The sequence below is a fragment of the Populus trichocarpa genome, chromosome 9 (assembly GCF_000002775.5).
Source record: "Populus trichocarpa isolate Nisqually-1 chromosome 9, P.trichocarpa_v4.1, whole genome shotgun sequence".
NCBI lineage: Eukaryota > Viridiplantae > Streptophyta > Magnoliopsida > Malpighiales > Salicaceae > Populus > Populus trichocarpa.
The window spans coordinates 6253821-6279888 of NC_037293.2; the positions used below are offsets into that span (position 1 = coordinate 6253821).

At 33.1% G+C, this 26068-nt stretch overlaps 2 protein-coding genes across 4 annotated transcripts; one reads left to right on the plus strand and one right to left on the minus strand.

Annotated features, from left to right (window-relative positions):
• Window positions 1-5797: 5797 nt before the first annotated feature.
• Window positions 5798-14067, plus strand: LOC18102041 (carotenoid 9,10(9',10')-cleavage dioxygenase 1). The gene is made up of 14 exons (XM_006379032.3): window positions 5798-6180; window positions 6756-6826; window positions 6945-6959; window positions 8033-8144; window positions 8988-9087; window positions 9231-9293; window positions 9422-9532; window positions 9616-9800; window positions 10831-10969; window positions 11680-11797; window positions 11883-11984; window positions 12134-12385; window positions 12682-12793; window positions 13831-14067. Exons 1-14 carry the CDS (start codon window positions 5935-5937, stop codon window positions 13858-13860), a joined length of 1656 nt encoding a protein of 551 aa, XP_006379094.1. The 5' UTR covers window positions 5798-5934; the 3' UTR covers window positions 13861-14067.
• A 2697-nt stretch (window positions 14068-16764) lies between these two features.
• LOC7467333 (nuclear transcription factor Y subunit A-7) lies at window positions 16765-22316 on the minus strand. Of its 3 annotated transcripts, none has more exons than XM_024609130.2 (8): window positions 22156-22316; window positions 21326-21603; window positions 19617-19729; window positions 19357-19428; window positions 18281-18442; window positions 17448-17565; window positions 17166-17375; window positions 16765-17046 (listed from the first exon to the last, which is right to left on the minus strand). In XM_024609130.2, the coding sequence occupies exons 2-7, from the start codon at window positions 21588-21590 to the stop codon at window positions 17182-17184; spliced, it is 924 nt and encodes a 307-aa protein (XP_024464898.2). In that variant the 5' UTR covers window positions 21591-21603; window positions 22156-22316; the 3' UTR covers window positions 16765-17046; window positions 17166-17181. The 3 variants fall into 3 exon arrangements, with proteins under 3 accessions (XP_024464898.2, XP_024464897.2, XP_052311814.1); XM_024609129.2 differs by having other exon boundaries at window positions 17138-17375; XM_052455854.1 differs by having other exon boundaries at window positions 17138-17375; window positions 21326-21600; window positions 22156-22284.
• Between the last annotated feature and the right edge of the window lie 3752 nt (window positions 22317-26068).

The following is a 26068-nucleotide window of genomic DNA, read 5'->3' on the forward strand; positions in this document are numbered from 1 at the left end:
AAAGGAAATCCATTACTATAACTTGGTCTTGGAGTTAAACTCTAATTAAATAGATGGGAAATATACTCATGAACCCAACTATATGAGTTCTGATTTTAAAAATAATAAAAAAATCTGAATTGTTTTCTTCGTTGATAGACTATAAATGATTAGGAGAATGCTTTTTTTTTTGTTTAAACTATTTTTTAAAATGTTTTTTGTTTTTAAAAAATATTAAACTCATATTTTTGAAGTTTTTTTTAGTTTTGATATAAAAATAAAAATAAAATTATAAAAATTATTTTAATATATTTTTATTTTAAAAATATTTTTGAAAAACATTCAGCATTATTAAACAAACACCCAAAGTCAAATGAAATTATTAAAAAAATTATAAAAAGTATTTTAATATATTTTTATTTAAAAAGTATTTTTGAAAAACATTATGCATTATTAAACCAACACCCAAAGTCAAATGAAATTATTATTAAATTGCATTCTTGTACCCTACATGATAATTATTAATTTAAAAGATGTCTGATTCGGTATCATCCAGGGAAGGAGATGGAAAAACACTTTTTTAATTATATGATTATAGATTTGAAATTTCTTGAGATGGAATGGGGAGAAAATTATAAATTAAGGAGAACAAATACATTGCAAGTTTTACTTGCCTAAGTGCGCCGTGGAAATTTTTGAACTGCTAAATTTTTCAAGAACAGGTGCTTTGGACCCTAAAATTACGGGAAAGAAATTAAGATCCCGGCTTAGAAAATCAGTTTAAAAAGAAATGTGTGAAAAATTATTTTTTTATTTAAAATTATTTTTTTATTTTTGTATTGTTTTAATATATTAATATAAAAATAAATTTAAAAAATAAAAAAATATTTTTTTAATATATTTATAAATAAAAAATATTTAAAAAAAACTTGATAATTTCAAACACAGTGTAAACTGACTTTCACCGATTAGTTTTCAAGTTTTATGTAGGAAGTCCAAAAAGTCATCGGGGTGCCGATATGGGCTTTCGCCGCAGAGTATGGTCAGCCTTCTTTTGCAATATTGGGTTTGCAAATTGCAATCATCACGGGAAAAACGGAGTCGTGATCTCTTTTTTCTCTTGCATTTCCCGGCCGAATTATCGGTTTAACACAACAAGACGATCATCATTATGGAGGACGTTAGCTAGGCCACTTGACTTGACTTGTGAAATTACAATTGTTTAATGGGGTGGTTATGTTGGTTAGCTTTGACCAGTAGAATACAATACCCAAGTCAGCAGAAATTGAAATCAATTTCGTACAAACCGTACAGACCTCGTGGGTCTGGGTTCGTACCCTTCGGACATGGTCATGTCTCAATGATCGAAACTAGGTCTGTGAGAGCCACGGGTGCAAGATTATGGCGAGCCGTGAAACCCTCTCAGGTATCCAAGGCTCGCATGGAATTCACTTTCATTTGCATTTAGTTTTCAAGGACTTGTTTTGCAAATGTTTTCCAACTCGTAGCAATCTTGAAAATAATACCATGGGAGGTTTTCAACAATTTCATCAAAATCCAACCTCAACTTGTATCTTAATCCATTTATTATACGACTAAGAATATTTGCATTTAGTTTTCAGTTAGGCTGAGTTAGTTTTCCAGGCAATTATATTTGTTGGGTATGACTTTGAACTCAAAAGGTCAATAATAACATGTAGCTCAACGTGACCGACCAGGCAATGTTGATGTCTATGATTCACACAATAGTTTGCAAGATTCGCAAGCCTAACACTCGACATCTCATTAAATGTGAAAGCTTCTCCTTAATTAATAGCTTCCCTTGATGAATGAAAAAACAGAAGAGTCAAAAGGGTAAAAAAGCCTAACATTGGACCAGAAAGTTGATTTCGCTTCCTAAACCCCATTTGCTCTAGAACATGTCGACGTCAATCGGGCAGTTTTAGCACTATTTCACCTCCTTTTATCTGGGGGAGCATTTTCACTTCTGTCTTTTCCTTTCACTGTGAAACTTGAATTCAGTAATATTTGAATGGAAATTCAGTTTTTTCATTCGAAAATACTCCCTTCGCAACCCAGATGATCATGCGCAGGGAGGTGGGAGGAGACCATGGAATTTCTATCACATGCTTGTTGTGTGATGCATCGGATTCTTCCTTCTTCTGTTAATTCAGTGGAAGAAGAAGAAGAAAAACGGTGCGTGGTGGCAAACCAGAGCATGCCTAATTAGTCTTCTTCTTTTCTAAGAAAAGAAAAAACTTAACTGTGTGTGGTCTAATCCCGGGCAAATGGCAAATTGATTTTTACGAGCTAAAATCTTCATCGCTGGAGCATTTAACGCTGTTCGAGAAAGAGATTGTTTGATAGCAGAACCAAGTCGAATATAAAGTAGCCCAGCAATTAATTACAATAGTTTTATTAATCTATAAAAGCCCATGACCATTTATAATAGGTTTCTTCAAGCCCATGTTACATTAAGGAACCGAGCCCATTCGGAAAGGTATCCTTCCTTTTTCAATATGTAGCTTTGATTTTTATAAAAACACTCTTGGAGCATCAAATAAGCAATTGAATATATATAATTTGACACGTTTGGCCTGTATATTCAACCAGATTTTATGTTAATTTTGGATTTAAAAGGAAGATGAAACGTGGCAATTCCCTCTCGGATAAGAGATTGTTAAAATCTTGAAAAAAATATTAAGAAATCAAAAACAAATCCAAGAATCTGTTAATTTCTTTTGCCAATTAAGTACTTGTTTATTGCTAGAAATTAGTTTTTAAAACTTTATTTATTTATGAACTAACACTTTTTTTCATCATAAAGTAAAGAGAGAGAGAGGCGGGCGGATAATGGATTTTTTCATACAAAAACTTGGATTTTGAGTTGATAATTAAGATTTATCTTGCCATTGAAAAACATGTTAGTAATGTTTGAACACTTTTTTTAACATTGAAAAAATTATGATATGATCTATGACACAACGCATGCCAATTATTTTGTTTGAACTACTAACAAAAACCAAAAGAGAATGTGAATTTGTCATTCACTTGCTCGAAAAAAATTATTTACCAAAACAATTTTTTTTATTAATTTTATTCTCCAATACCAGGATTACTGAGAATTAAACTTTTAATTTGACTTTCATGAGATTACACCAGTCTCGTGACTCAATTCATGAGCTTGATAGATTGACTTAAGTTTTTTTTTTTAATTAGATTTTTTTTACTTCCATCATTTAACATTAGATTTACTAGGAATAGATGTTCATAATTTATTTTATTTTATTTTTATGAAATTATTTGGGTATCATGATCTATAAAGCAGATTTGATAAGCTAACCAGGGTTGAGTTGGATTATTTTTTTGTGTTTGTTTTTTTTTATTTCAATTTCATCCTTCAATATTAGGTTGAATGAGGATCATGCTTCATAATCTGTTTTGATTTTCTTTTTACAAGGTTATCTTGATTTCATGACCCGAGTTGAGGGTCTAATTAGTTAATCCATATCAATCCTAGTCGAGTTAATATATTATCGTGTCAATATCTTCCTGTGTCAATATCTTTTTATAAAAATATTGTTTTAAAATTTTTTAAAATCATATTATATTTTTATCTATTCTTCAATTTGTTTTTAACTTGTAAAGTTTATCGAGACATGTAAAATCAACCCCTATACTGTTTAAACTTTTTGCAACTATAAAGAAGGTTAACAAAAGCAGCAACCCTTGTTACTTACTATTGACCAAAAAAATTACTAATTGAGCTCACACGTCCTTGTTAAACCTTGAGAGAAATGGTATAATTAGTTTAATTTAGTTCCGATACATGTACATTGTACATACAATAAACGTACGGACAATCATTGCGGCCAACCCACGAGGCAGTTTAACCAGTGCATTCAAAGGGACATTACTTATATTGTCATTTTTATTATCAATGCACTTTCATATTAATATTAGATAACTACTATATTGCTGGTCCGTCTGATACCACAAGCTGAATTAAATTTTTTTTTAATCTAAAAAAAAATTAGGAGGTGATTAATTTTTTAAAAAATAAAAATTTTGATAATTAAGTTAAATTTTAATTAATTTGACAATACGATAAAAAAAAATAAAGTAACAACAACAACAAATAAATAAATAAATAAATTATCGCCCTGGAAAAAGCTAGGTTAACACGTGAAATCCATGACTTGGACACGAGATATGTTCAGACCAGTGGACGAGGGAGGGGGGGCTGGCAGGGGCCCCGACCCCTGCAAGGAAATGCCCCTCCCTTGCCCCCCCTAATTTTTTTTTCTTGCTCCGCCCCTGGTTCAGACCATATGTTTATTGAGCATCATCATAGGTTATGAGGTCATGATAATTTGATAGAAAAAAAATTGACTGTAAATAAAAAAACTAAAAAAATTAAGAGACAAAGGTAGATCAAGATGTTTAATATCGCAACATAAATAGTTTTTCGATTGTGTTTAATGAACTTGTTATTAAAATCAACTTGTAATATAAATTGACACACCTATAAAATTTATTGAATAAAATAAAAGGAAGAAAAAAAATACTATGCAAGGTTGTATATAATAAAAATATTATAAAACAATAAACACTCTTAATTTTAAAAAAATAAATTTAATATATATAAAATTACAAATTACAAATGAAATATAAATTTATTTGAAAAAAACATGTAAAAAGATATTAATTAAAATAATTATTTTTTTAAAATGAGGGTAGACGTTGTTGGGTTTGATAAGCCAAAAATAAAAATCACAGAGAATAGGTATTAATTAAAATATAAATTTATTTGAAAAAAACATGTAAAAAAGTATTAATTAAAATAATTTTTTTTTAATGAGGGTAGACATTATTGGGTTTGGCAAGCTAGACTAAGCACCTGACGCATTAAAAAAAAAAGAAATGGCCCACACATTGGCCTTTAATTTCTCTTTCAAAGTTAATTCGTCCATACTAATTTTTTTTACAAAAATAGATAATGCGTTGTTTGGATTTACTAGTGGTTGGAAAAACATGGTTCATGATTTTTATCACAAAAAAACATTTTGAACCCATTTGTTTACCCAAAATACCTAGAAAACGCTTTTGAAACCTTGTTAAATCAATTCATGATCTAAAAAAACACGAAACAATGCCTTAAACCCTAAAATCAAATGTTTTTCCAAGTTTAGATCTGATTTTTCAAGCGCTTTTAAAGTAAAAAAAACTAATCTGAAGTTTCCTTATCATATAGAATTATTTGACACAAAAATAGACTATTTTGGTGGCTGGAATCGGTACCAATGACAACTTTCTTTCTCTTTACCGGAACTTGACAAGCTTTTCTCTTTTCTCCCACCCAAAAAGGACTGAGAAATTAAAAAAAAAAAATTTGGCACAAAAATGTTATTTTCTAAAATTAAAGAGATAAATATTTAATAGTTAAAACAGATGAGATATTAAAATAAATTTTTCAAACAAATCTCAAATTCATTACCTACTTTACTTGATTTTTCACTCAAGTTCTGGTTCTCTTAATTCAACCCTTACTAAAAATATATATATAATTTATTGTTAATTTAAACTAAAAAAAATTCAATTGTATAAAATAAAAATTTAAAAATCAAATTGTAATTTAAAAAAAAAACCCAGTAATATGTAAGTAATATATGAGATGGTCAAAGCAAAAGCTCGTTTAGTATATAGTTAATTTTATATATACACTTTTTTTTTTGTACTATTTTTTTTTTTGGGGTTAAAAATCGGGGCTAAAACGCCCATTATCGGAAAAATACCTAATATATAAATACGTGGCCAGTAGCACCACCGCCCATTATCGGAAAAATACAAGTCCACACCAAAAAATATCTGCAATGTGATGTCTTAACCAGTCAAGCCATCTCCTTCCTATCCAATTTTATCACAATTCAGTGCTCACAATTTAGAGAAAGCAAAATGGCGGAGAAATCACAAGTTGAGAAAAAGCAAGAGATCGGCGTCGGAGCAGGAAGCACGGTAGTGGAAGTGAATCCAAAGCCACAAAAAGGACTTACTTCAAAACTTATTGACTACTTGGAAAAGCTGATTGTTAAATTAATGTATGATACCTCTCAATCTCACCATTACCTCTCCGGCAACTTCGCTCCCGTTCCTGATGAAACTCCTCCTGTTAAAGACCTTCCCGTTAAAGGCTACCTACCTGTAAGTACTGCTTTATTTATTTGATAAAATGAATTAATTTTCTAAGAGTAACGATAGAATGATTTCTATTGATAATATTCCCTCGTCAACGATTTGTCTCATGTAAAGTTTGGATTTGTTTATAAATGATTGATTATGTGCTGTCGTGTGTTTGAATTTTGAAATTGTGAGAATTTTTTTACTCTTTAATTAAGTATTGAGTCCTCTGGGAGTTGTTGACTTATAAATTATAATAGAAAACTAGATTGCGATGAGTAGTCAAAGCAGAACAGGTACTGTACAGCATTAATTGGATGTAAAAATGACTACTGAGTTTTTAAGGTCTAAAAACTTGGACCACGATTTTTCCTGTGGACTAGGCCACGCGCCTCCTCTCACTCATGAAAATGTTTAGTTTAACAGAATTTTTAATAGTATTAATTTGTTTTTTTATATATCAGTTAACTCTAAATCAATTGCAGAAAAATAGACCATATCTGTATAGTTTAATTATGTATATTAATTTTCTTAGGCAATCTGTGTTGCATGTGATGTTTATATTAAGCTAAGATGCTTGTTTTTATTTTTAATTTTAGGATTGCCTGAATGGGGAATTTGTGAGGGTGGGTCCAAACCCGAAGCTTGTACCAGTGGCTGGATACCATTGGTATGCTCTCTTTATTTGTGTCAACATCTTGAAAATGTTTCTTTGTCATTGTAAATGAAAATAGAGTGATTGGTCAGTTGAATGTTCGTGCTAATTTCTGTTTTTGATGGTTGCGCAGGTTTGATGGAGATGGGTATGTTGCGCTAATACATTGCAGATTTTGTTTGTTCCATTTGTTGTCTCTGCAAATTTATATCCCAGTTTCTACAATGTGATGGTTTTCGTTGGCCTAACATCTTATTTTCTGCGGCCAAATTCTCTTTATACTATCAAGCACAACCAATCAAATGCATGTCTATTCCATATTATTTTTTAAAACACTGAATTTATGGTGGCAGTGGAATGTAATTTAGTGCCTGGTGTTTTCCTCTTTACCTTTTCTTCTCTGCCTAGGCTTGTCAATGCTGTTCACCTAGTTTTACTTCAAATGGTTTCAATTGGAGCACTAATAGATATGTGGATTTTATGTGTGCCTTGACATTCTACACTGAATTTGTCAGAGTCGATGTTTATAGAATGTCAAGTTTTAATGAAGTCACCCACCGAAAGTGAGCATTTTATGCTTTTGTCTTCATTATTCCTTCCTTGATGTTTGTTTAACAGATACATGAGTTATGCAAACTCGATCTGGTGGTAAGAATACCTAAAATGGATATTGAGTGTATTCAAACGTAAGCATCATGATGGTGTTGAATTAAAATTCTGCACAACCTTAGAAATAAATTACTTGAGTTTCCATAGGCAAGACACATTGGCAATACTTTGCAATTGAGAACAAAGTAGAGAGTTTGTCTCATCCATAATGGTTCGCAAATACATTTTTGTTCTTCCAATGCATTTACAAGAAAGAGAAGAATGGTTTTTTTTTAATCAAGAACTCTTCACAGAGCCTGATTGTTGTTCCTGTCACGGACATCAACTTATACAATAAGAATTATTTGAAGATGGTTGTGGTAGATCTGCTGTGTGTGAATTTGTGATCAGACTATTGGAATGCCTATTTGTAGACATAACCATTCATGATAATCTGTTTTCATTTGCATTATACATAGGTGGTTATTTCCATTTTCTTTTAAGCACCTTTTCTTCCTTCATAATTGTTTAGATTCCAAGGGTTATATGTGGCTTCCAATCCATCAGGATTATATTTATTCACTTACCAAGTCAATTATGACTTTAAATATATTTTGTCAAATGTATTTGCAGAATGATTCATGGTATGCGCATTAAAGATGGAAAAGCAGCATATGTCCGTCGTTTTGTGAGGACATCAAGACTTAAACAAGAAGAGTTTTTTGGAGGTGCCAAATTTATGAAGGTGCAGTCCCGAACCAACTGAATAGGAATATTTTTCATTTAAAATGGAATTATTTTGTGACATTTATGGGGATCATTTTAAGTTTATGTACAAAGCTATGACAATTCTGTTATCCAACTCTAAAGATTCAAATAATTGTGATGTTAAGAGAATGATGATTTCAACTGTATAGCACTAAGGATGTGGAAATTATACAATGCCTGCCTCTTTTCTGAGTTAGATAAAAAGTTATTCTTCACATAAATATTGCTACTGCTAGGGACTCCATTTGCCGCAATTGGAGTCCCTAACAGTATTCATGTCACGTATAAGAAATAGTCAAGATTATGTTTCTTTGACCAGTCTGAAAGAGACTTTAATAATTCATCTTTAATTATGATTATGCTCTCATGTTTTCTTTCAATCACAATTTCAGTCTCATTCTGCCAGTTAAAACTTCAACTTGGAAGAATTTTCAATTAAAGGGGTTGATTCTTTATTTGATACATTTACTCAAAAGAAAGCTATATGGCTGGTTGGAACACTCACCATGGAATGCGACCTGTACATTTTATTATATAGATATTTTGCTTTGTCCTGTCTTTATACTACATATAGTAATATGACAATAATCATTTATGAAACATGCCTGAGAAAGTGCAGATTAGAATTTTATATGGTACATATCTCACTCCAAAGTTAGGAGCCTTGGGTGAATTTTGAATCTAAGATTTCTTGATGCTCTCAGGTCTCGGTACTGTCACACCTCTTGTAGTTTTGCTCGCCAATCAAGAGTTTTTGAACCTTGTTCTACATGTTTTCTCTTGAATAATTATCTTTTGTTCTTTGACCTGTCATTTGCAGGTTGGAGACCTCAAAGGGCTTTTTGGATTACTTATGGTTAACATGCAAATGCTTCGAGCAAAAACAAAAGTATTGGACATGTCATATGGAAATGGGACTGGTAAGTTGGGTTTCTTTTGGTTGGCTTTAAAGTTTGATCTGGAGATGACATCCGCATCTATGTTTATTAGTTGCCGCTCACATTATTAATCATCCTCATAAAATAGTGTTAAAAGAAAATAATTGTCTGCAACCCTCTTCCAGGTAATACAAATCTCATTTATCACCATGGAAAACTTTTGGCACTTCAAGAGGCTGATAAACCCTGTAAGCTCATCTTTTCTCTTTATCATACTTTTGAGAAGATCAAAGAATTTTTTGTGTGGGTGAGTTGTTTGTTGCTCTTTTGCGGTCCTTTTGTGTAGAACTGGAGAGATGTCCTTTGAATCTTGCAGATGTGGTTAAAGTTATGGAAGATGGAGATCTGCAAACTATTGGCCTGTTGGATTATGAAAAAAGACTAAAACATTCTTTCACTGCTCATCCAAAGGTGGATCCATTCACTGGTAATGTCCTGCATGAAAAGGTACCTCGGCAACAAGTTTTACTGAAGTGAAACATTTTTAACATTCAAAATCCCTTAATGCAGGAGAGATGTTTACCTTTGGCTATTCACATGAACCACCATATGTGACATACAGAGTCATTTCAAAGGATGGTGTCATGCATGACCCTGTACCAATAACTATATCAGAACCCATAATGATGCATGACTTTGCAATTACAGAGAACTATGCAATTTTTATGGATCTTCCTTTGTACTTCCGACCGAAGGTACAATAATTTCTCAGTTATTGCAGTTTATGGACACAATTCACAGTGCTTATAAAACAAATGAATGAACTGTTCACAAGGTTCAGCATGATACATGCATGCATATGAGTGTCTTTCATGAATATCTATGTAAGTGAAAGGCAATTATAAACTTGAGATTTAAAAGTGCATAGAAATATAACTAGAGAGAGTATTGTGAGAGAGGGGAGGAGGGATGCCAACTCATAAAATATAACTAGATTCTTGGTCGGACTCTGGAAAACACGATCATTGATTTTGAGGGTGAATAATTTGCACTGAATATATGTACAGGTCTTACTAATATTGCATGTTTTAGAGTAGCTGTTCCTTTTGCTGTCCTTTTTGTGGTTGAGATTTTTTAGGTGTAAAAGATTTCACAAGTTTATGTGATTAAACCAGTAAATTGTCGGATCATCATTAATAATCTTCTATTAAAAATAAATGACTCTAAATAGAGAGCATATCGGACCAGTAATTTCAACAAACACTTAACAAGTAGAGTTTCTGTTAATTGTAACCTAATCTAAGCAACAGTGAAGTTCAATGCTATCCATGGGTTAATTATACTATTTTGATTTTAATCTCCAGCATTTTTATTTTAAGGAGAAGGTATGTAAGCTGGTCCCTCATTTCTGTTGATCTGTTTGTAACAAAAATAAGAGCAACCAACAACTAGCTAATTCTAGCTAGAAAATGCCTCGCAGATCTTGTCCAACCTTTGCTTGCGGAAAAGCAGTATAAGAGAGTTATGGTTGTTTTCCTGCAAACCTTTCTTCCAAATTCTAGGCAAAATATTCCTTAAGATCAGTTTCCTTTACTTTTGCTTTGCTTTGCTTTCTTCACTTCCAGATTGATTCTAACAAAACTTTCTTGACAGCCAAAAGCAGCCTCATGTAACTTGCATGAAAATTCACAGTAGTACTTGAATGCATGCACTAGATTTCATTCATGGTATGGAATGTGATGGAAACAGTCAACCTTAAATATTTTCCTTGAGACAACTCTTCAGGAAATGGTGAAAGAAAAGAAGCTCATATTCACATTTGATGCAACAAAAAAAGCTCGTTTTGGTGTCCTTCCACGATATGCAAAGGATGACCTCCTAATCAAATGGTTTGAGCTTCCAAATTGCTTCATATTCCACAATGGTGCGCTACTTTCTTTCCCATGTATATTTAAATTCCAAAAACGTCATTCTCTGAGTTAATAGTATTGTAACCTTTCCCGTGTCTATTTAAATGCCAAAAACATTATTCTCTGAGTTGATAAATCTGTAATATGAACACACTTGCCAAGCATATCTTTAGGTTATTATGCTTTATCCTAGGTTCTGGTATTGGCTAAAAAGTTGATCTTTTGTGTCGTAGCTTACATCAAGCTTCATATTCCAATTTGCTGGCCGCCTAGCCAAATCTGCATGCCTAGTAATTTCAATCAACATAGAGGCACCCTTGTACAAAATCTGTGGTCAGTTTTTCGATGCATGGTTTTCGAAAATTGTTATCTTTCGGCTTAACATGCGTAAATCTAGAAGACATAAATCAATAAGTCAAAGTGACGTGAACAAGTATATAAAAACTGCAGTAGACTGTCTTTCAGGCTCCTCTTTCGCCTTGAAAAGTCTTTGTCATGGCAGATTCCTGTTCTTAAAACTGATAGTCTGGCTTCTCTTCAGAGATGTGTACGGTGAACAAAGTTGACATTGTTTTTGGATGAAATAATCTGTTTGTCATATTTCACAGATTTATTTTAGTGGAACTTCAAATATACGAAGGCTTCTATTGGCTTATGAATAAGATACTAGATTTTGTCCTGTCTTCATGAGTCCATTCTAACTTTATTTGCTTGCTTTTACTAGCCAATGCCTGGGAGGAGGAGGATGAAATTGTTTTAATCACTTGCCGCGTTCAAAATCCAGATTTGGACATGGTCAGTGGGGATGTCAAAGAAAAGCTTGAGAATTTTTCAAATGAGCTGTAGGAGAAATATGACACATTCCTGTGAATTTTATAGTAGTTTATCTTTATGTCTTTCTGATGGCCTTTTTTTCTTTTTGAGCAGGTATGAGATGAGATTCAATATGAAAAGTGGTGTAGCTTCACAAAAGAAACTATCAGAATCTGCAGTTGATTTTCCCAGGGTGAATGAGAGTTACACTGGGAGGTGTACATCTACCCTGAGCTGCAGTTGTGTCACTAATGTTGTTCTTTGGCTTGAGTTCATTTTGCTGTTTCATATTTTACTTGTGCTGTTGACTGACTTATGTCTTCTGCTGATTATTTTTGCCTGATGATTATCTTGTGTGAATTCAGGAAACAAAGATATGTGTACGGGACAATTCTAGACAGCATTGCAAAGGTTACAGGGGTTGTTAAATTTGATCTACATGCAGAGCCTGAACCAGGAAAAGGAAAGATTGAGGTTGGAGGAAATGTCAAAGGCATCTTTGACCTTGGTCCTGGTAGATTTGGTTCAGAGGCTGTATTTGTCCCTAGTAAGCCAGGCACCACTTCCGAGGAAGATGATGGCTACCTGATATTCTTCGCACATGATGAAAGTACCGGGTAATCGCTTCCCTTTTTAATTAAAACTTACTTTACCTCAATTTGTAAACCTGTCAACAATTTTGGCCCATCTTTTTTTTCATTTTTTTTAATTTCCATCCAAGCATCCAGTTTAACAAGTGAACTTTGACTGCTCTAATATTCCAAAAATGTGGCTATATGCCCCGTCAAGGAACACCAGGCTTTCTCTTTCAATTTTCTGTTTCTCTTATTCTTTCTGAGGGGCATTGAGGATGAGGTGGTTTACAGGCTCATGGTATTTTTTTAAAAACTAACTTCTTATCTTTAACATGCAGAAAATCATCAGTGAATGTGATTGATGCAAAAACCATGTCAGCTGATCCTGTTGCAGTTGTTGAGTTACCCCACAGAGTTCCATATGGGTTCCATGCCTTCTTTGTGTCAGAGGTGAGTGTAATATTAGTTACTTCTGGATTTAGTTCGATTTTGATCTTTCATATTCAATTCATTTTTGGACTGACTTATACTAGAAGTTAATTTTTATGAGAGTTAGGAGGAGTTTTCAGAGAGTTGTATGGCGATGCCATTTAAGGTTTTTTTTTTTTTTTCTCACAATAAATGCCATTGAGAATCAATCAAGTGAAGTTCAGAACACCAAAAAATTGAGGACCAAATATTAGCTAACAATAACAGGTATTGATCTGATTCTTAAGATTAGGAGATGGAGTTGAACATATTGGAAACGGATTAAGTATTTGGGTATTCTTTGAAATGAATAATTGTACATAAATGGATCAAATACTAGCAAGAAGTTCAAGGCAGTGCCATTTGATGATGACAAGATACAAGAAAGCTATCTCAGCTGATGTGACATCTGCAATGAAGACTGGCTTTTTTTTTTTTTTTTATGAATGTGATCCAATTTATCAGGGTTGAATTGTCAAAACTCAAACTTGAGACCTAACCTCTCTTGCTTATGCAAGAATACCATTGAGTAACAAGTTTGTTGCTTATGCCGCAAAGACTAGCTGCGTTATTGTGTTCCTAGAGAATGCAGCCCTTACCCCTACTTGGAGTAGTGCATCAAGGATTAGAGTTGTAGTCACCTGTTGCTTGGAATAACACCTTGTACCTCCCTGAATTCTAGCTGATGAGTAACAGTAGTATGATGATTATCCAGCTATTCTTTGCTAACAAAATTTTAGTGTGAAATTCTACAGTCGTCCAGCCAGAAGGAATGTATTTTATTTCCAGTGTGAATATCGCTTAGCCTTTTTATCTTTTCATCCCTGATGTTTTTCTTCGGAGATTACCCGATTGATTATTTCCAGCAACTTCTCTGGGTTCATCCATTATACCATACAACCATTGCATGATAATTCATATCTGTACAGATGCAAGTTATTAAGTTTATTGTGTGCGGCTACGGCTACTTCTATTTTCCGAGCTGTGCTTCTAACCAAACTCCATCAAATGCTGAACAGGAACAACTTCAAGAACAGGCAAAACTGTAATTGCTCCACAGAAAGAATAGGCAATCATTTGGGCTTGAGATATGGTAATAGAACACACGGAGAACGGGAAGCAGAGTAATTTCCACTAGCGTGTAGTTGTTGCCTGTTATGCTGCCATTAATTCTGTATTAACAGAGAACCTGTAAACTATAAAACCTCAGCAGCAGTACTAGTAGCTATATATATCGAAATTTCTTCCTTGAATAATGTGATGGTTTATCTCTACATGTCCAGCTCATTCACAGATAATGTTCCCTGTCAATGTTGATTGTCATCCATTGCAGTTTCGCAGGTCCCATGGTCATCAGCGATTGGAGAGCTCGAGAAAACAAGCTTTTTCTCTAGCATTCCAATGGTTTATAATCACGTGATTAGAGAAAGATCTCGATCTATTCATTAATTAGCAACAACGATTTCGTTGCATACCCCTTTCAATTTAAGCAAGCATTTGTCAACTTGCACAGCAATAGTTCCCAAAAGGACAGCCCAACGGTTGAAAACGAAGAAAATCTTTAAGGCAAACTGGCAATAACCAAGAAGTTTGATAGACATTTTCTGGATTTGCCCGCTGGCTTACAAAAATCCTTATGTAGCGTACAAGAAAGAGGTCCATTCAAAATCGAACATATTTGCCAATAGAAAGCAGCACTGTCACTTGGTTTCGATGAATGCTTACTAAGAGTGTTTATTTTTGTATTTTAAAATTATATTTGAAAATTTTTATTTTTTTCAAATTCTATTTCTATGATGTTAGATTGTTTTAATTTGCTATGTTAAAAATAAATTTTTAAAAAATAAAAATATTTTAAAAAACAATCATTCTAACATATATAAACATTTGAATACTAACTACGTTTGAAATTATTTTAAATATTAAAAATTAAATTCTAAATAAAATGGAGATAATGAGAGGATAAGATAAAGGTGATTATATTCTTTATAAAATAAAATGAATTAAATTTTATTTTTTAAAATATATAAATTCAATTTATCTATTAATATGATTCAAATTGAACTTCCGAACAACCTGGAAATTGATTAAAATTGGAGTCCTGATTCTCCACATAGAGGGAGCAGCTGCAAAGCCTATCACAAACACAACACTTCGAATAAAATTCCTTGCAAACATCCGCTAAAACAAAAAAGAAAAACTAAGGTTTCTTCCTCTTCGTTTAGAACCTAGCAGGCTAGCACAGAACCAGCAGAATGACTCTTGATTCACATCTCGATTCAACAGACAGGCCAATGAGCTGTGATCAATCAGCATGGCACCATAAAAATTGACATTTTCTTACAGTTGATTTTGAGATTCACTGGCCTGGCAGCGATTTCTTTCCTTGTTTTTTTTTAAATAAAAAATGATGCCATTAAATCTTTAAATCTTCATACTAAAGCTTTATCAGATAAGCTTCTACAGATTTATAGTAGATCCCATACATTAGAGTAGTTCCCAAACCGATTTTGAAATCTAAATTTCAAAAAAGAGAAGAAGGTTTTCGGATTTATTTGCAAGTAAAACTAAAAAATGAGAACAGTAAAATCTTGTTCCATCACAAAAATGAAAAAAAAAAAAAAATTCCATCCCTCAGCCAAAAAGCCAAGCATCCACCTGCAGGTGCATGAAACATATGAAAGGGATGGTTGGTTGGTTCCTCAAACTTTTTCTTCTGCTAAAAAAGAAGAATAAAGGAGCACCCATCCATCCATCCATCTTTCCCTCATAAATTGTTTCAAGCACACTTCAGATTACTAAATGTTTCTTCATTGGGATATTTATATCTATATTTTCATAAATAAATGCTTACACACAGCATAATAATCAAGAAAAAGAGATAGAGTCGACTTGATACGGCGAGACAAGAAGAGAGAGATGAGAGCGCCGCAGCGTCGCGTAGGGAAGGGGATTGTTGTTTTTAAAAGGATCGCCCAAAACTACGGTGTTTTACATCTAAAACAATTCTTTTTTCCAAGGCAACACCACTTGTATCATATAACCAATCATGGTTAGCCACGTGTACAGAAGCCTTTTCTTTTAAAACCCGTCCTTTTAGCAATGTTTTATGGTGTTCTAAAAGTTTTTTTTTAAAAAAATAAATTTATTTTAATTTTTATTTTAGTTTATTTTAATGAGCTAATATTAAAAATAAATTTTTAAAAATAAAGATATATATATATATTTAAATAAAAAACACTTCAAAAAATAATCACTACAACAATATCAAAGATATAACATTTTAATAATTTAATTTTTTATAGTTATGGTTTTAAAAATAGATTTTAAAAATATATAATTATTGTGATATAATTTTTCATATATAAATAAATAAATAATAGTTCTCTAAACAAAATTTTATTTTAGCTTCTATAGAATTAAAATTTATGGGATGACTTGTCTCCCAATTTCGAAGGCGCGTGTTATAAGCAAACACTGACGCACAGAAAATGCTATTCAATACCCCCAGGATTCCGTCCCGGTGGTTTCTTTTATAGCACGACAATAATCCAAACATCACTTCCTGCAAAATAGAAAATGTTGGAAAACAGAACTGTCTCCAAATTTCTCCAGAGGGACTGTGATTGGATAACAATCGACCATGCCACTTTAACGAGGTACATACTGGCAACACGTGCAGATAATGCTCTGGCCTTTGTTCTTGTACAACAATGAAGCGCGCGCGTCCTACACACGAACAGTTGGCAGAATGGAGATGAATTTGACCCAAAGATGAATAAGCGAAACAGTTTCCAAACAATCATTAGGATGAAGATGAGGTGAATCCTAAGAACAATCAGAATTCATAAGGGAAAAGACTGACGGAAAGAACAACAGCCAACTCTTAGCGTCATTGAGATGTTAGGGTAGAAGAGGTAAACCCTTTGCTCACACATAAAGTAGAGGTCACATGAAAGTTCAAATGCAGACCATTTGGAATTACTACGTTCGAGAGTAATTTCTACGAGGTAGATACACAAGTTTTTGCCATTTTTACAGAAGCGACTAAAAGAAGAGAGATGAAATTAGTTCAAGTCTGAAGACAGCGTGAAGTCCATCACATATACTACACTCTCACCACCATGAATGCACCAAGTAACCAAAGACCTAAAGCCAAGAATGAATTGCCTGAGAAACACAGCACAGGAAAGGTTTCCTCCCAAGTTGAACATGGCTAATGCCTCCAGCTTTTCCTGCAGAAGGCAAACCCTTCCATAAGATACAAAGACTAGCCAGGAGAAAAAGGAAATTAAACGATGTCTCTATTGGAGTTAATAATCAAACCAATGTAGCAATGCTGAAGGCCCCGTACAACTCGAGGTGGAAGTTTAATGAATGGAGACAGCTCCATTAGACACCCTATTCCCGTGTGTGGTTTCCTTTTGCTGACCCAAGAAGCTGCCATCATGTGATGATGAATGATATCTTGATGAGAGTGCATGGCCATTACCATGACCATTGGAGGAAGCCTGTGACCCTTTTCCTTCTTCCAGATCGCCAGAGGAATTCAAATCTCCACTACCTTCAGTGGGAAAACATTCAGAAACTGAAAAGCTATAAGATTGTTTTGAGATATTAGCAACAGAATTAATACCCTTTTCTGATGTGGGATTGGTAGCGCTGTTATCAAGCTTCTTTGTATTGAGAAAACGGCCACCACAACCTCTTGCCCTTCTCAAAGCATGTTGGTGTCGAGACTCATGTAGATATGGCTTTACCAACCAACAAGAGACACAGATCATATAACAGGCAATTTATAAATTTAGAATGCATGAACTCAACCGTGAATAGGGTAATCAAATCAGAAATAGATTTCAGACCAGAACAATAAACTGAAGAATCAGTGACATTTGCAAGTGCTTAAAATCCCCATTAATATCTCCGACACCTGATACAGTTTCATCCCACTTTCTATGAATTTGTCTATTTCATTAACACACAGGTGGTTGACTATGGGTTCCTCCTGGGAAGTTCTTTATAATGTCTATTATCTTCTTTCAAAAGGAAGTACAAATATCCTGAGAAAGAATTCAGATATCAAACACATCCAAGGATGTCTAATCCTAGGAACTTCTTTAAAATCATCATCAAGCTAGCTAGCCCGTAACTGAGAGAATTTTATCCCGTGAAAAGGATAAAGAAATTGAACTTCTAATGATTCCATTTGAATGAAAGAACCACACAAAGCTCGTAACCTAGCAGAAAGAAACTTGCATTCAGGTAACATTGCCAAAAGGAAAGTGACACAGAAAATCAACTAATTTTAAAAGAGAATGCATGTTTTAACTTTGCACAAACAGATGAAACAAGCCATGCCAGGATTTAGATTAACAATTTAAGGACGTATCCATGCATCTAGACTTAAATTTTACCACTGAAAATACTAAATAATCTCAGCGGATGAAAAAATTGAAACATTGATTCTACCTTTCTAACTTTTACTGCCTTTTTTTCAAGCTCTGCCTTAGCACGTGCCTGTCTTCGCCTCATAATACCATGAAACTGTTTTGCATTTACATAAACAGGCTCCTCTTCCATTTCAAGGGGCAAGGGCATTCTGGCGTGTGGCATTCCATATAATTGAGGTACCTAGTAACAAAGCAAGAAATTTATTACCTATAAATGTATGAAAACAATAATTAGGTAGAAGAACATTAATTTAATCATTTCACTTGTCATTATCAGGAATAAATAAGATTGCACTCAAGCTGGCTCTCAGACCAGACATGCAATGGGATACCCATCCAAACCCATTGAAAGATGGTTGAACCAACAGCATTGAGAAGAAACCAGTATAAGATCAAAAGGTGAACTTGTTTAAGATAGATTTTATCATAATGAATCCCAACTGACAGCTATGAAGTTTTGATTGGCCCGTGTTAGTTTTATATCTCAAATTTTATCCACCTTTAACAATCAAATAATAAAAACAAATAAGCCAAACCCACACCCACAAATATATATATATATATATATATTTGTCAATCTACCTTAAGAGATCATCTGGTTTTCTTCTGAAGATGAGGATGATCCATGTAAAGTTTTCTGTTTTGTTTTTTTGTAATATACTTTCAATTAGTCTACAAGAAATAAACTGAATGCATAAGTGGTGGTTCAACCAAGAACCATAAGCTCCACAGTTGAATTAGAGAGCCGATGACTTGATCATTGATGGGTAAATGTTTGTAATTGTTTAGTAATCGTGAACAACAGAGAATACTAGAAATCTGTTGGCCTTGGCTGTATCATTCCTCTATCCACTTCAGCTCATAATGCCAGATCACCAATTGTGAACAAGGAGGCACAAATATAAATTCAGTAATGGGAGAGAACATCTAAAATGAGAAGCAAACATAGAGAAGGGACCATGAAGTATGCCAAATGTAATTCAGAAGCAAACATAGTATCTAAAATAAGATTCAAACGTGAAGCATGCCAAATGTGGTTTACTGTCTTTCTGTTCTTAAATTTATAGCATAGATAGAGGACCATGAAGTTCATACCATAGCTTGTGCTCCATAAGAAGCAAACATCCCGCCATACTGTGGATCTGTATATGGATGTGAAGTCAAAACCTGAAAAAGTTAGAGAACTCAGAATTCTGAGTAAACAGAAGTTGGAACCAGGTGAGGCAAAGTCCAAGAGACATTTAGCTGTCAATGCAATACAACCGTGAGTGCTCACAAATGTGCACATTGAGCATGCACTAGAAAAACAAGTGCATTTGTGCACACAAGGGAAACAAACAGGGGGGGGATCTTACAATTGAGTGGCCAACAAGTTCCATCTGGGAATTTGGTTCAAGGTGTCCGCCCATGGTAACAGTTGTTGGTGATGGAATGTGTTTGAGATGGTGTTCTTGTTCATTACTTTCATCTGGACAAGAAAAGAAACTTTAGCCATGTCATGGGTGGTGTCCTCACCTGACAAAATGTGACACTTGCAACAATATCATATGTCTAAAAGAAAAGGGTACATCTGAATTTCTACGAAACAAGGGGCAAACATGCCATATACATTTCATTCTGTTGAAGATTAGAAGTAATCAAGCACCAGTAATCAACACAAAGTAAGCATTCACGAACAATTTTCTATCAAAGTGCAAATAAACCCATAACACATGCATTCATTTCAAAATATTATTCTCAGGAGGAGGAATTTATGGACAGCTGCTACAATTTATCCCTTCAATTTTCTGCATCCGATGCAGAACATTGAGTAGAGTCATGTTTTTCTACCAAAATCTGGGTAGTGGCAAAGAGAAGGTAGTCTAGCATACTGCTACTGGCTGAGAACAAAATATAGTGGGGTCAAAGAGAAGACTAGAATAAAAGGAAGACATTGTTCCAATTCAACTTGCAACGTGTTTGGACATTGGACATGGAATTCAAAAAGAAACGTGGTATTAAAGATTTTATAAACATAATATTTATCTTACAGCAGGATGTGACAAAAAAAGGCCATCCAATTTTTCTTTTCCTTGAATTATTCTCCACAATTGAAATTTTTTGAAGACATTTATAACCTTCAAGAAATTGCTTGGAGCACAAACTGGCAGTATCAACCTAATGTTTCCCCTGTCTAACCAACCAAAAGCAAAAGGCAAGATATTTTAAATGAACTTGTGAATCCTAAACTCAAAAAAAAAAAAAAAAAATTGTAAGTATTAATTGTTAACCAAAAAAAATTACAAGAACAATCTGCCTGCTAAAAAAGACCTACCCTTCCTGCACTCCTAAAAGTAAGGAGCAAGGTTAGATCTATACAACGGGGTGCCAATACACTACATTCAAAATGAAAACCAGACAGATTCATTATCACACAGAATTTAGCCACCATAACAGTGCGACCATTTTGTTGTAGTCAAACTTAAGAATTGATCCAGGCTAAACAAAAATAACTAAGAGGGAAATACTATTACATGAATTCATGTGCCAGTTTCAATTGTGAGTGAAAATTACAAGTTTTGAGTTTGATTATTCTCAGGAGCTCTCCATCATTTTTGAGTGCCCGGCATCCATATCACCAAAGTAAATGAATATGATACCCAGGGTGAAGTAAAAGAGGCAGTATCCTAGCAATGTCGATAAACTTTATCCACAATGGAATATCACCAATCCTTTCCTTTCTTTTCCTCTTGTACAAGATAGAATCTTGTTCTTTCAAGCTGATTTCTCTAATTTCTAGAATAAACCTTTCATGTAAAAAATGTGAAGAGTAAGTAAAATATGCATACTGGAACAAGTTTGTGATGCAAACCATAAAAACATGGCATGCTTGGTTTAAATTCAATGGACCATGTTAAAGACGGGGGAACATTCTATTGATCACTCACATTGAGAGAAAAGCACAATTGGAATGCCCTGGTGACACTCTTTTCAAACAGTTATCTTATGCTGACTGTTAAGGTAATAATAATGTCTTCGTGCAAACATACTTGCAAAACAAAGAGATGGGTTCGAGGATTACTACCAGATTGCGATGTTACATCGGTCTGCATGTCTTTGTTCACCATAGCTCCTTTCTGTAAGCCAGTATTAACTTGTGATTGTATTGCTGCATTCGCAAGAGAACCATTTAGGTGCTCTACTGAAGACAATTTTGATGCAGTGTCACCTAAAGAGGAACTGTTCCCCACATCACGCCACCAAGGTTGCGAGTAAATGTTTGTTTGGAACGGGCTCGGTCCACTGTGGTCTAAACGTCGATCTTCTTTTTCAGATTTTGCCGGCATCATTCACAACGTTCTCCTAGAACATAAAAATTTCAAAAAATCCTAAATTTTCAATAATTTAATAAAAATAAAACACGACAGATGACACGCCGCAAAATATATGCAAAATTCAATCTCCATTGAATTACTCATCACCACACATCGCCAAACGAAGAGAGAGAGAGAGAGAGAGAGAGATTTACAGAAGACTTCATTTCAAGCTTTTTAGCAAAGAACAAATTTATTCAAACTTCAACAGCTTTAAAACAAAACTAGGCTTAACAGGGGAAAAGACGCCAAATTTTAGCTCAATTCAGCTATGATTTTCATCAGGATATCCTAAATCCACTCCAACCTTTTAAATTTCACAGCACAAAGTTCAAACCAAGCAAAAGTCTAGTTCTAAATCCCCCTTCTACTTGAAGGACAGAGCTAAAACATTTCCAATTTTTTCTTCTTTCCCACAAATTTTCTAGCAAGCCAGATACAGAAATTCCCCAAAGAACAAAACTTTATCATCAAAAACACAAAATGAAGATGCAAGCAGAGAGAGAGGAAGGATGAAGGAGGAGTTGGGAGAATTGCTTACTGTGAAATTGGGAAACCCTAAAGGAGCTTGAATTTTTGGAGAATCTATAGGAAAGTCATTGATTTCGGTCCATCTTTATTTATTTTTCTGAGTGTAAGGGAAACCTCAACAGAGAGAGAGTGTCATTGTGATGAAGAAAGATGTATATAAAATAAAAAATACTGTTTTGGATATTTCAGGAATAATAAAAATTCATTTTTTTATTTTTTATTTTTACAGCTCACGCAAAGGTCGTTTTCTTTGTCTGTTCTTCGGAAGAAAATTATAAATTTAAGAACACAAGGTATCTCGACTTTTTGGTATGACAAAATCACCCTTGGGTCAACTCAAAGCTATCCTCTTTGTTTCTTTCCTTTTCTTTTGTTCTTTGCGTCTGATTGAAAATTTAGAGAAAAATATGTTTTACCCAGAGACAGATAATTATATTATACAAAATAAAAAAAATACATAATAATTTATATTCGCTCAATTATTTTTCTTAAGCTATAATAGCAAGGCTCTATAATACTGTTGCTATAATCATATTTATTAATATTATCATTCTTTATACAAAAACAAAATCCAAGGATTCCATTTAGAGTTGAATACAAACCTAGCATTGTAAAATTTTATTTTTTATGTTTTTTCAATTGAATTAATTGATTGAAAGTGGTAGAAATTATTTTTTAAAATTCATTTATGATATCATACATTAAAAATATTAAAAAATTAATTTAAAAATAAAAAATACAATTGTACTACAAATATATATAAACACCACTGAATTCATTGTGGAGTTCGTACCTTCTTTTAACAATAGTGAAGTGGATGTGCAATAATTGCTTTTGATTCCCAAATGGTCAGTCTAAAATGGATTGTCTTGGAAATTTAATTTATCTGGAGAAAATGTCATGGAACTGCTGCATGGATATTAAAAAGAATCATTGGAATTTCCTATGATGCATAGAGAACCCTTGAAATGGAAGCTTCTAAGATAAAAATGGATGCCAAGTAGGTGATGTTTCCAAAACGAGTACCTAAAATCTGAAAGCACATCGCTTCATTTCCTTTGACCTTGGAGGAAAAGAGGTACAGTAACTGAAATCTAACCCAAGTACCAGACCAGACCAGACCAGACCAGGCATTTATCGAATCCCCAAAAAAAAAAAACATACAGCGCAACAGACATGTGAAAGAACGTGTAGTTTTTATTTTATGTTCAATATAAGGGAAAAATAAACAAAAAGAAAACAAGTACAGGCAGTTTTATGTCCAAGTTTAGTAGTTAGTAGCACAGCAGGACCAAGTTGTCCCACAGGTGAGGAACATTATGATAGCGTTTTCTTCCAGGAGTTGTGGAGTTTCCTTTACCTTTTACAAATGCTTGACTACTAAGTTTAGTTCTTAACAACCATTTGACATATAGAAGTTTTTAGCTGATAAGTAACTATCCCACTAGCAGCACTGAGTGAGAGTGGGTCTGATCCTCGCTTTTTGCAGATCTTGTGTTGCTTGCAAAACCAATATTGTATGCACCACAGTACCAGGCTCCTCGATTTTCTAGGGTTTTCTTTCCTGCGGGATACTCTCCGTCATACACTCCTTACAACTATGATTGTTTTTGTTTCCTTTCCTCTGTATACACACACCTTGTTCAGCTCCTAGCATTTCTCCTGCAAATCCTTTGTAGCCCTCACAAGGCAGTGCTATAGAATCGAAACTCAAGATTTTGGCTCTCTATCTTATATTTTTTTTCATATGATAACGAGTATCTCTCGATAATCAAATAATTATGAATTTAAATTTTATTTTTTTTATAATTAATAACATAAGATAAATTGGGTTTGTGTAGATTTTAAAATTAAAAAACTTTCACTTAAAAATATGTATTATAAAATAGTAAAAAATATATATTGAGATTTAACCTAAAAATTTAAATTATTATGTTAAGAATATTTTTTGATATAATCTTAAAGCTCAAACGATTTTCTCATTATTATGTTAATTATTTTTTTCAATTTATGTCAATAAAGTATAACTCAGGTAATATTAGTGTTTAAGGCAGAGATTTCTAATTCCAGTCCTTAATTAAGTCGTGAAGAGTTTATAATTTTGTGCCCTAAGTCAAGGTCTTTAATTACAATAGTAACGAAAATGATCGACAATTGTATTGTGCGAAGAAGAATTCAATTTTAAAAAATGGGGATGATAATTAGTGACGGTAGGGAGCAGGGGCAGTTTGGGCATGATGCTTACAGCGTGGTGCGAAAATTCTTTTCTTGCATAAGGATTTTAAAAGAAAAAAAAACAGAGAAAAAGAGAAAAAGCAGGAGGGCCATGAGAGACTTTGGAGCGTTAAATTTGTTTTATTTTATTTTTTTCGTTTTTTAATTGCAAGAGCCGACGTTTGTGGTGAAGCCACTACGTGTCAGAATTGTAATGATTTAAACTGGAGCCAACCAACTTATGCCTTGCCACGTTGTTCAAACGCATAAAGCAGTTGCCAAACCCTAAACAGTAACATTTGGGATCTTAACGGCGTTTGATGACGGCATTCTTGTCCTCATCCTGGGTAGCAGCCACACATAATTGAGATTGGGTACTTTAAAAGCTAGTTTTTTGCTTTTTATTTTTTTTATTTTTTTTATTCTATCCACAAAACTTAACCTCAACGATGAAAACAAACGCATTATAAATAAATAAAAGTTAATTAATCGTAATTACGACTTGGTCAGTTATCTGTTCATAGCATAGCATTATTTATTTTTGTGTTTTAAAAATAATTTTGAAAAAAATAAAATAATTTTATTTTTTTATTTTAAATTTATTTTTTTATATTTTCAAGTGGTTTTAATATACTAATGTTAAAAATAATTTTAAAAAAATATTATTTTAATATATTTTTAAATAAAAAATATTTTAAAAAATAACAAAAATACTCGAAAAGCAGTTTAATCCCTTTTATCTTTGATTTAAACAAAACAGGCAAAATCCTGTGATGGGGGGGAAGAGACAGAAATAAGCAGTAGACTTCAATGTACCTACTGATAGTGTCGGGCTCCGGGAAGGGAGCGGGAGAGGACGGAAAAGACTTGCCCTCCTGGACAAGTTAAGTGTATGTATATTGACTTTTTAAGCAACAATCAAATGTTTCGTGTTTGACTGGGTAAAGAGATTTATTTTCTCGCATGATTCTCTGAGTTTTATATTGAAGTTTATATTTAAAAAAAAAAAACTGTGATCTTAAATATATCAAGCTGGAGTGAAAGTGATTTTTATTATTATATAAGATAAAATTTTAATCTCAATAAACACAAATTACATTCTTACAATCAAATCATGTACATGTTTAATAAATTGAGTGGAATATAGCAATTTGGATTTATTTTTTAAAATGTTTTTTGTTTGAAATACTTTAAAATAAAAAAAATTATTTTTAATATCGATATATTAAAATGATTTAAAAATATTAATAAAAAATAAATAAAAGTAAATAAATTTTAATCTATTCTCATTTACACCGCAACGCTCTATACAAAGGTAAACCTCACTGCAATCAAGCCAACCCCTGAGATTATATAAATAATATACAATCTCTTATCAGCTTCTCTGGTAATCGATGTGTATGAGATTTAGTATTAAATCAATAATTAAGCATCCCATCAAATAAACACGTGTTCCGTAGATTGTGGTGTTATCTTCAATCAGATGAATTATCAATCTCGCTCCTCGTTTGTTACTGGTTTTAAGTTCTAACAATATATTACATCACCCCTTGTAAATATAGAGGTATTTGAAAATATAGTTTGTGATTATTTTTTAAAATATTTTTTATTTGAAAATATATTAAAATAATATTTTTTTATTTTTTAAAAATATTTTTGACATCAGAACATCAAAATGATCTGAACACACTAAAAAAATATTAATTTGA